The 9,788-nt window shown below is 53.2% G+C and overlaps 1 protein-coding gene across 1 annotated transcript; it reads left to right on the top strand.

Moving 5' to 3' along the window:
* The first annotated feature begins 3,643 nt into the window (after positions 1-3,643).
* Positions 3,644-9,507, top strand: RBM8A (RNA binding motif protein 8A). Its single transcript, XM_005293634.3, has 6 exons — positions 3,644-3,954; positions 5,373-5,432; positions 6,048-6,125; positions 6,778-6,914; positions 7,905-8,041; positions 9,123-9,507. The coding sequence occupies exons 1-6, from the start codon at positions 3,759-3,761 to the stop codon at positions 9,166-9,168; spliced, it is 654 nt and encodes a 217-aa protein (XP_005293691.2). The 5' UTR covers positions 3,644-3,758; the 3' UTR covers positions 9,169-9,507.
* Positions 9,508-9,788: the final 281 nt, after the last annotated feature.

The following is a 9,788-nucleotide window of genomic DNA, read 5'->3' as shown; positions in this document are numbered from 1 at the left end:
ATTTATATAATAAAATCTGTCTTTATAAGTAGAGCCACACCAGAGGATTTGCCTGTTTCTGCTAAGCTAGCGCTCTGGCATCTCATTGTAGACACTCCACGACCTGATGCAGAGCTATGGGACGTTGCCTCATGCCTTTTTCTACTGGGAAGAGGATTTCCTGGGCAGGACCCAGTTTAGCTTTATTATAAATAGCATCAAGTGTCTATCTGTGTCTTTCCCGCGTCCCTGCTCCCCCCCCCCCTTCTAATCACAAGTTGTCTTGAAACCTCTATCCCCCATGAGCTTCAAGGGGGAAGTTTGGCTGTCGATCTAATCCGTAGTACCAGCATTATTAATATCCTGGCTTCCTAAGCATCCAATGTCTCTTCTTTCCTGCCTTCATGCTGTATATTCCGAATCAAACACTACAGTAAGATAAATCACCTTTCACATGCTGTCTCTGCCTTTGTTCCATTATATCATATAATGTTCAGTATTTCACATGCATTTTGTATGTATAATTTTATACAATAAAATAGATTTTTTGAGGAGCTGGTTTCTCTTTCCTTCCTAGGGAGGCGTGCTGGATTGACAAACTCTGCAGTGTGCATTTGGTCTAGATCCCCCTATTCAGGTGCACCATGGGCATTCGAAAGATCGCTTGAGTGTCTGCCATTTCCACCGCAAAGTACAAAGATCAGCGGACTGTTGGCTTCTTAAGCGGCATCGCCCCTGCTCCACTTTAGTAACTAACTAAAGACACACTCTAGCCATGGGGGTAGGAAAAACTAAATATTCCAGTCTTCCTTCTGCCTGGTTTACGGGCTGTTGCTCTGGGGTCTGAGCCAGACTGGCCTGAGCTGTAATAGTTGTCAGCAGAAGCACCTGGACCGCTGAGCTTTCGTTTAAAACACTAAACGTTGCAGAAGGAATGGCTTTCCTGCAGCCAAAGAGGGACCATCAGCTACCCTGAGCTCCTTTCCTGCTGCTGTTTATGCTCCCTGCTGGGTGCTCAGGGCATCTGAAGCCTCTTGGAATAACTCCCTTATCCTCTTTGGCTGCTGGCTAATGAGTCCCTGCTAGCTGGAGTATCTGCAGGGTGTCTGATTGTATCAATTCAAACAGCATTTCTTTTGACCCATCTTTCCTGGCACAGAGCCTCTGAGCCCTGTTAATGTCACACCGGCTCTGCCTTGCCATTACGTTGCTAGCTGGCAGGCGTAGGCCAGATCTCGCAGCTGCCACGTCACACCCTCTTTATAGAAGGGTCTTTCCACAATGGGGAGTCGGATGGCTGCAGTCCCCCAAAGGCAATACTGCCGTCTAACAGTAGCTGTTCTGCACATTGGACCTTGTGGCTCTGCAGTGTGGCAGGCTGTCGCTCCTCTGGCCTGGAGCATCTCCGCTGAAGGCACTGTCAGGATATGTCTACACTACAAACGCTACAGCGGCACACCTGCTGTAGCGTAGACCCCTACTACAGTGACCGAAGGGTTTTTTTTTCCATTGCTGTAGTAAATTCACCCCCTCAAGACACTCACTGTAGGTAGGCTGCCAGAAGAATATATGCATCCGAAGAAGTGGGCTGTAGTCCATGAAAGCTTATGCTCTAATAAATTTGTTAGTCTCTAAGGTGCCACAAGTACTCCTGTTCTTTTTGCGGATACAGACTAACACGGCTGCTACTCTGAAAAGAATTCTGCTGTCGCCCTATCTTGTCTACACCAGGGTTTAGGATGGCTTAACTATGTCACTCGGGGGTGTGTGAATTTTTCCACACACACACCCCCGAAGCAACGTACCTATACTTTAGGTGTCGACCAGATCTAAGTCTTACTACCTCGTATCCCAGGCACTTGTAAATCAAAAGCAGCTGTCTTCTGGTTCTAGCACTCTCTGTCTGAGCAGGGAGTGTAATAACTGAAGGCCTGCTCAGAGTCTTGCTACACCAGCCTTGTTTTAAATCTTTGTGAAAAGAGAATGTTTGCTTTGCATTGCCCTCACTGGCCTTGTTGAATTAGCTCCTTAACTCCCCCACCCCCCAATTCTATCTCCAGACCATCTTCTCTCTTATTTCTTTCCCTCTTCTCCCCTCGTCCTGCTTCACAAGGACTTTCTGCGTGGGACTATCATCTGTTTAAATGCACCAGAACAGGAACAGCTACCCTAATCAGTGGGTACATAAACCAAATTTTGCAAATGGTAATTTAACTATTTTGTATTTCTATTGCTCTGACCATTCTCCGTGAATTAGAAATAACGCTTGGTAAGGGCTGTTCTGCTTGTTCCTACTCTGGGACTTTCCATCGGAGTATCTTCCAAGTGTTTTTAAAGCACTTAAGAGTGTGCACTGGGCAGGTATTAGCCCAAGCTTTACAGATGGGGAAACTGAGGCACGGAGGCGTTACGGGATGGATGTAAGAGAATTCAGATCTCCTGACTGCTTATGCACTGCTCTGTCTGCTGCCACCTGCAGTGTAAAGGGAGAGCAGGCGAGAAGCTTTGGCTGAGAGGGGACGCTTAAAAGAGCAACTCCTCGGCCTAAATTGAATAAGGAGAAATGGGTTTCTTCTTTACTTGTGACTGCATATGGGAGTAGCCTATTCCGTTCATGAGGAGAGCTGCAGGGCCTAGCCTTCAGAGGCGCGGCATAGGCAGTTAGTGACCATAGCGTGGGCTGGGAGCATCAGACCCTGGAAACATTCCCTTGGTTTAGTTTCCAAGTATGTGTTCTCTCTCCCAATCACCTTGGCTGTTGCTTTCCGCCTGTTGCTTCATGCTGTGGCTGCATCATTTCAACTCCACGGCCTTTGGGGATAACTTATTTAGAAGAACTTGAGCAAAGCAGTTTTCTGCTGCACTTTCTTGGGGCTGGAAAGGAGGCAATATCTATCAGACCGTACCTGCCTGCTGAAAAACCAGGTGACAAGCCGCTTCAAGTGGGACATATGGTAAACCTCCACTCTTAAAAATAGATGAAGTAGCAGCGTTTAATTCCCTAATGAGGCTTTGGTTTTAATCTGGAAAAAGGGGACAAGGCTCATCCCAGTGGCAGACACAGCATCTGCTGCACGTTGAGCAGAAGCTGTCCAAAACCACTTGGCCTTTGTGAGCTTTTGGAGAAATGATTGTAACTGGGCCGTCCCCGGGGTTAGGGATCAGATGAGATCTCTATACGGGGCCGTTTCACACAAGAGCTGAGACGTGAAACGGGGTCAGTGTACACCCGTGGGTGAAGTTTGCTTCACCTGTAAATGGCTGGTTTGAATTTAGCGAATGGCAGTAGTGATGTCACGGGACGGCTGTTTGCTGGGCTTGTGTGGAATCAGGTGGGGGGGTTTCATCCTAGTTCCTGCTAAACCGATGTCCCTATCAGCCAAACCCTACTGCAGTTAGCACTTAGTTATCTCTAACATTGGGGAGGGGAGTTAACATTTCAAAGGTGGTAACCCCAGTGGGGCTGGGAGGAGGGGAGTGGGGAGAAGGAAGAACAGAGCCTCATGGGGCAGGGAGGAGAATCCCAAGGCCCAGATGAGGAGGAGGGAGATGGCTGGTTGCTATAAGAAAGCAGCTGGCTGCAACTGGCAGGAGGGGAACCCTGCCTCCTGCCCTTCTCAAGATGGCGACCACACAGGGGCGAGAATTATGGACCTTCCCAAGATGGCGTCTCCCCAGCTGGGGAGGGGGAGGCCACGTGACTCTACCAAAATGGTGCCCGCGGGCGGAGGAAAAAAAGCGTGCCCTTCCCAAGATGGCGGCCCCCTCGCTATTCACTTATGATTGGAGCGGAACTTCCGCCCCGCTTCCCGGCGTGCAGCGCGGTCCCGGCCCCGCCGGCTTCCCGTTCCCTCTGCGCCCGCCCTAGCAGCGGCAGCTGCGGTGCAGTCAGTCGCACGGTGGGCAAGATGGCGGACGTGCTGGACCTTCACGAGGCGGGCGGCGAGGACTTCGCCATGGACGAGGATGGGGACGGTAATGGGGGCCCGGGCAGACACCGGGCCGAGCCCCGCCCCCCAACTGGGCCTTGTCCGGTTCCGAGCCCCAGGCCCGGGCTGGTTCTGGCCCGGCCTCCCCCCGTTCTCAGTCCCGCCCCCACCCGTCTCTGGCCCGTCCTCCCCCCGTGCCCGGCTCCCCCGGTTCTCAGTCCCGCCCCCGCCCCAACCCCGCCCTGCTCTGACCCGGCCTCCCCCCGTGCCCGGCTCCCCCGGTTCTCAGTCCCGCCCCCGCCCCGCCCGGCTCTGACCCGGCCTCCCCCCGTGCCCGGCTCCCCCGGTTCTCAGTCCCGCCCCAACCCCGCCCTGCTCTGACCCGGCCTCCCCCCGTGCCCGGCTCCCCCGGTTCTCAGTCCCGCCCCCGCCCCGCCCGGCTCTGACCCGGCCTCCCCCCGTGCCCGGCTCCCCCGGTTCTCAGTCCCGCCCCCGCCCCGCCCGGCTCTGACCCGGCCTCCCCCCGTGCCCGGCTCCCCCGGTTCTGACCCGAGTCCTGGCCCCGCCCCCGCCCGGTTCTGACCCGGGCTCCCCCGTGCCCGGCTCCCCCGGTTCTCAGTCCTGTCCCCGCCCCGCCCGGCTCTGACCCGAGTCCTGTCCCCGCCCCCGACAGGCTCTGACCCGGCCTCCCCCGTGCCCAGCTCCCCCCGTTCTCAGCCCTGTCCCCGCCCCCGCCCGGCTCTGACCCGAGTCCTGTCCCCGCCCCCGCCCCCGCCCGGCTCTGACCCGGCCTCCCCCGTGCCAGGCTCCCCCGGTTCTCAGTCCTGTCCCCGCCCCAACCCCGCCCGGCTCTGACCCGGCCTCCCCCGTGCCCGGCTCCCCCGGTTCTCAGTCCTCTCCCCGCCCCAACCCCGCCCGGTTCTGACCCGGCCTCCCCCGTGCCCGGCTCCCCCGGTTCTCAGTCCTGTCCCCGCCCCAACCCCGCCCGGCTCTGACCCGGCCTCCCCCGTGCCCGGCTCCCCCGGTTCTGACCCGAGTCCTGTCCCCATCCCCACCCGGCTCTGACCCGGCCTCCCCCCGTGCCCGGCTCAGCCTGTTCTCAGTCCTGTCCCCGCCCCGCCCGGCTCTGACCCGGCCTCCCCCCGTGCCCGGCTCACCCGGTTCTCAGTCCTGTCCCCGCCCCCGACAGGTTCTGAGCCGGCCTCCCCCCGTGCCCAGCTCACCCAGTTCTGACCCGAGTCCTGTCCCCGCCCCCGACAGATTCTGACCCTGCCACCCTCTGTGCCCAGCTCACCCGGTTCTGACCCAAGTTTGTCCCTGCCTTGGGGTTGTTCTGAAACTTGCACCATCTGGGTCGAGCCTGGTTCTGATCCGATAACATTGACACCCCCTCCCCCTTCTACCACAAATGGCCTGTTTCAGACCTCCTTCCAGTTGAAATTAACACATTGAACTTCTCCGCAGAAAGCATCCACAAACTGAAGGAGAAAGCAAAGAAGAGGAAAGGCCGAGGGTTTGGTTCAGGTGAAGATCTTGTTATGAACAATTGAGTTACTGTGTGAATCCGGAGGAGCCTCCTGTGTCATGTAGTTAACTGGAACGGTCTGGCTACTTACTGGAGTCACCTGGCTGCTTCTAAACAGAAACTGCCCGATGGCTTAAGCCCCAGGAGTGTGTTTTAGGATGGGAATCCGGACTCCTGGGTTCCATCTGGGACTCGGTCACTGACTTGCTCTGCCCTTTGGCAAGTCATTTCAGCTCCCTTTGCCTCAGTTTCCCCCATCTGTAAAATAGACCCCTCCAACTTATATACCAGGGTGACACAACTTGGCCAAGGTCACCAGGAGTCTGATTCTTATCACTGTTTTAACTGCTGGACTTGTGTCACTCAACAGGATTGTATGTGCTGTAAAGCGTAAATGCAGGGACATGCGTGTGTGCCTAGCAGTGCTTAGAACAGCTAGAATACATAGTTAAATGTATTTAGACTGTAAACCCTTCAGGGCAGGAATTGTCTGCCACTGTGTGTGCAGTGCTTAGCACAATGGGGCTGTGTCCTTGGCTGGTCCCTAAGCACTAGCATAATAAATGTTTCTAGTCATCTAAAAAGATCTTTGTCTCCCCCCATTGTGTGGCCAGAGGAAGGTTCGAGGGCCAGAGTACGTGAGGACTATGACAGCGTGGAACAAGATGGGGATGAACCTGGGCCTCAGAGATGTGAGTATCTGCTGGAGATGTTTGGTTTAGCATGTGTGGTCACCCAGCGTTGGCCGCGTGGGGTTGCTTGCACAGGACATCATGCTGTGGGGTTGCTTTAAAGATGGGGAGGAACCAGTTCTATTCCGAGAGACAGTGGGGTGTAGTGGATAGAGCACTGGACTGGGATTCAGGAGACCTAGGTTCTATTTCCTAGCTCTGCCACTGGTCTGTGGGATGACCTTTGGCAAGTCACTTCAACTCTTTGCACTTTGGTTTCCTCATCTGTAAAAAAAATGTTTGCGATCGACTGATGAAAAGCGCCATATACGAGCTAAGGAGTATCGTTATAATGACATGTACATTGTGCCCAGACCATCCGCACTGTGTGGATAAATAGAGTGATTGTCTCCAGGGCTGTCAAGCTGCCTTTTTCCCAGGGCTAGATTCAGTCCTCCATCCGTTCTGCACCTGTTTTCACTTAGCTCCCTGCTGCCAATGGGTTCCAAGCTAAGCCGGGGGTCTGGCCAAGGTGTTGGGAGGATCCCTTTCCATCCTGCTTGTGTAGACGCATGTGCTGTGTTCGCGCAGTGGGGTTTGCGTACCAAGCTGAGAAGCACACCCTGCCTTCTGTGTAACGAGCGTTGCTTTTCCCTGCATGCCGTGGCTACAGCGGTGGAGGGCTGGATTCTCTTTGTCACCGGCGTTCACGAGGAGGCCACTGAAGAGGATATTCACGACAAGTTTGCAGAGTATGGCGAGATAAAGAACATCCATCTGAATCTAGACAGACGAACGGGCTACCTGAAGGTAGGATTTGGTGGATGGTCTAGTGGTTAGGGCATTCCCCTTTGGCTCAATTCCCTGCTCTGCCACAGACTTGGTGTGTGGCCTCGGGCAGGTCACTTAGGCCCAGATCCACAAAAGTATGTAGGCTCCTAACGCCCATTGGTTTCAATAGGTGCAAGGCACCTGAACACCTTTGAGGACGTGAGCCTTAGTGTCTTTGTGCTTCGTCTGCATAATGGGGATAGCAACGCTGCCCTACCTCATGCCGGAGGAGTGGGGGGAGGGGAGTGTGAGGATAAATACCTTACAGATTGCATGGGGCTTGGATACTGTGGTAATGGGGACCAGGCAAGCTAGGCAGCCATACAGATGAAATTGCCCCCATGCAATTGGGAGAGGAAAAGAAACAGCACAGGGCTGGGAGCCAGGGGCTCTGGGGTTGTGTTCGCAGCTTTGATGGGGGCAGGGTAATCTATTGGTTAGAGCAGGAGGGGGCTGCTTGGACTCTGAATTGCTGTGTGACCTGAGGTAGGTCGCTTCAGCTCTCTGGGTCTCTGTCTCTAAATTGAGGAGAATACCGCAAACAAAGGCCGGTGAGGCTTTAATTAATCTGCTTTGTCTTAACTAATGTGCTTTGAGCTCACCAGGGAAGCCCTACTGAAGGGGGAGGGGACATATCAGTGTAATAGTTAATGCCCCCTTCTCTATTAAATCCCTTTCTGGTTAAAACTAACAGTTCAAGGCACTAGTTTGGGGAAGCTTGTGTGTGTGTTTAATTGAACATCTCTATTTATGGTAGGGCCCACTCTATTTACTCCACTTACTGCCAAGTCGGTATTTCTCCTGCCACTGTTGACAGCGTTCCTGATGCCAACAGTGGAGCCGAGTGTACTGGAGGCTATCGGTCGGTTTCTGTGATCTGCTCTCAAGGCTGGCCCAGCCTCTGGCGTGTTCGCTAAGCCCCCCACTGGGCCACTCGCTGACTGAGGCTTGTCTCCTTGCACCCCACAGGGATACACTCTAGTAGAATACGAAACGTACAAAGAAGCCCAGGCAGCGATGGAAGGTCTTAACGGACAGGACCTGATGGGGCAGCCAATCAGCGTGGACTGGTGCTTTGTCAGGGGGCCTCCGAAAGGAAAGAGAAGGTAAGATACAGCCAAGGTTGAGGGCTGACACCGGCTTGGTCCTCAGCTTGGCAGTCTCATCAGAGATACCGAGGATTGAGTGAGTCATGGAGTCTGAGCTAGCCTCAGGCTCCCTCACAAAGGGAGACCCTCCATGGCAGTGTGGAGAACACTTGCCTAGGGCTTTCTAGTGCTGGTGGAACGTGATGGATTGAGAGCCCTGAAGCCACTAAATAACAAACAGGATTTTAAGTTAGACCAACTGGAAATTCTTTCCCACGGAGTGATTCTCTCCCTCTTTTACCTGGAGCTGCTGCGTGAAGTTCCTGCATTCAGTCCATGTGCATGCTCTAGGGGCTTTCACCTTAGCCTCCGTGCTTTTCATCCGGAGACGTTGGGACCTCGTTTCGAAATTCCTGGGAACAGATTTTCCCAGAGGAAAATGGTCTTTGTGCTACAGACAAAGGAACTGCCTGAAGTAGGGCAGGAAATGTCACAGAGTCTGTGCCGCCTGCGTCCAGGAACGGCACTCTGGGAAACGCCCTGTAGTAAAACGATGCTTTAGAGCGCTTCCGTGGTTTAGGATTCTGACGTTTCTGCTGAGGGGTGAAATTGAAGGCCTGACCGCTTGAGATCATGAAAAATTCAAGAACAGGAATGTTAACCCTGGGCTAAATGTCCAGTGGATCATGAATAATTCTCGCCAATCGGGAATTCTGTTGGATTGTGTTCTTCAGTTCTTTAATGGTCTGAGCAGGAGGTTGGCTGTCGAGAGATCTTACTGGTCTGGACCCAGCCATTGACGCATGTGACTTTGGGCAAGTCATTTAAGGGCTCTGTGCCTCAGTTTCTGTAAAACGAGAACCCGACTTACATACCTTTAGTGAAGCGCACTGAGGTCTGTGCATGAGCTTTAAGAGAATATTTTCCTGTTGCTCTGCATTATTAAACACCTGCCAGCTTCCACTCCGGAGCTGGCTGCATGTCTTTGGCAAGGAACATGGTCCTTGTGCATAGAAGTCGTCGATAGCGTTCAAATCTTTCGAGATGTTAGCTCAGGCTAGCATATATCTAACTCTGTCCCTGTCTGTCTGTCTTCCAGGGGCGGGCGTAGGCGGAGCAGGAGTCCGGACAGGAGACGACGCTGATCTCACATTTCTCCATTTCCTTTTGATGGTTCCTAGGTGTAAATTCTCCCTGCATAGCTCTAGAAGCAGAAGGTCTCTCGTAAGCCGGCTGTGCAGACTCCTGCCTCGATCTCTTTCTGGGTTTTTAATTGTGCTGCATTTTTACCTATGAGTTCTTGGTCATATTTTTGACAGCATCTGTAAAGTTCTTGATTTGTGTTAAGACGCTTGATCTCCTTTTGACCTCAGACACCTCAAATGAGAGAACTCATCCAGTGATGCTGAAGGGGGCTCTCATTTTGAAGGAGAAATGTTACCCATAAATACTGAATAAAAGTCTGCTTTTTTTTTTTAAAAAAAGCCCTCTTCTGTTGACTGCCTGTATCTGTAAGGGAGGCTGTGTGTTTCAGTTGATGGGACATCAGATGCATGGGTTTCATTCTCAAGCAGAGGTTAGTCTTTGTCCAGCCTGTGGGTAGAGCGTATGGTTTTATATTTTAACGGATAAGCACCCCCAATACAATCAGAATTGGTGTTTATATGGTAAACACTGGAAATGGTTTTCAGTATTGTCTGCACCCCTTGTCCAGTGCAGTTTGTACAGGTAACGTCCCTGCTCCCTGGCTTGCATCAAGGGCTTG

The sequence above is a fragment of the Chrysemys picta genome, chromosome 20 (genome assembly GCF_011386835.1).
Source record: "Chrysemys picta bellii isolate R12L10 chromosome 20, ASM1138683v2, whole genome shotgun sequence".
NCBI lineage: Eukaryota > Metazoa > Chordata > Testudines > Emydidae > Chrysemys > Chrysemys picta.
This window is presented reverse-complemented; position numbering and strand designations above follow the sequence as displayed.

Coding starts and splice junctions, on each gene's coding strand:
- RBM8A (XM_005293634.3), top strand. CDS start 3,759: ATGATTGGAGCGGAACTTCCGCCCCGCTTCCCGGCGTGCAGCGCGGTC. Junction 6,126..6,777: donor TGAACCTGGGCCTCAGAGAT/GTGAGTATCTGC, acceptor CCGTGGCTACAG/CGGTGGAGGGCTGGATTCTC. Junction 8,042..9,122: donor CCTCCGAAAGGAAAGAGAAG/GTAAGATACAGC, acceptor TCTGTCTTCCAG/GGGCGGGCGTAGGCGGAGCA.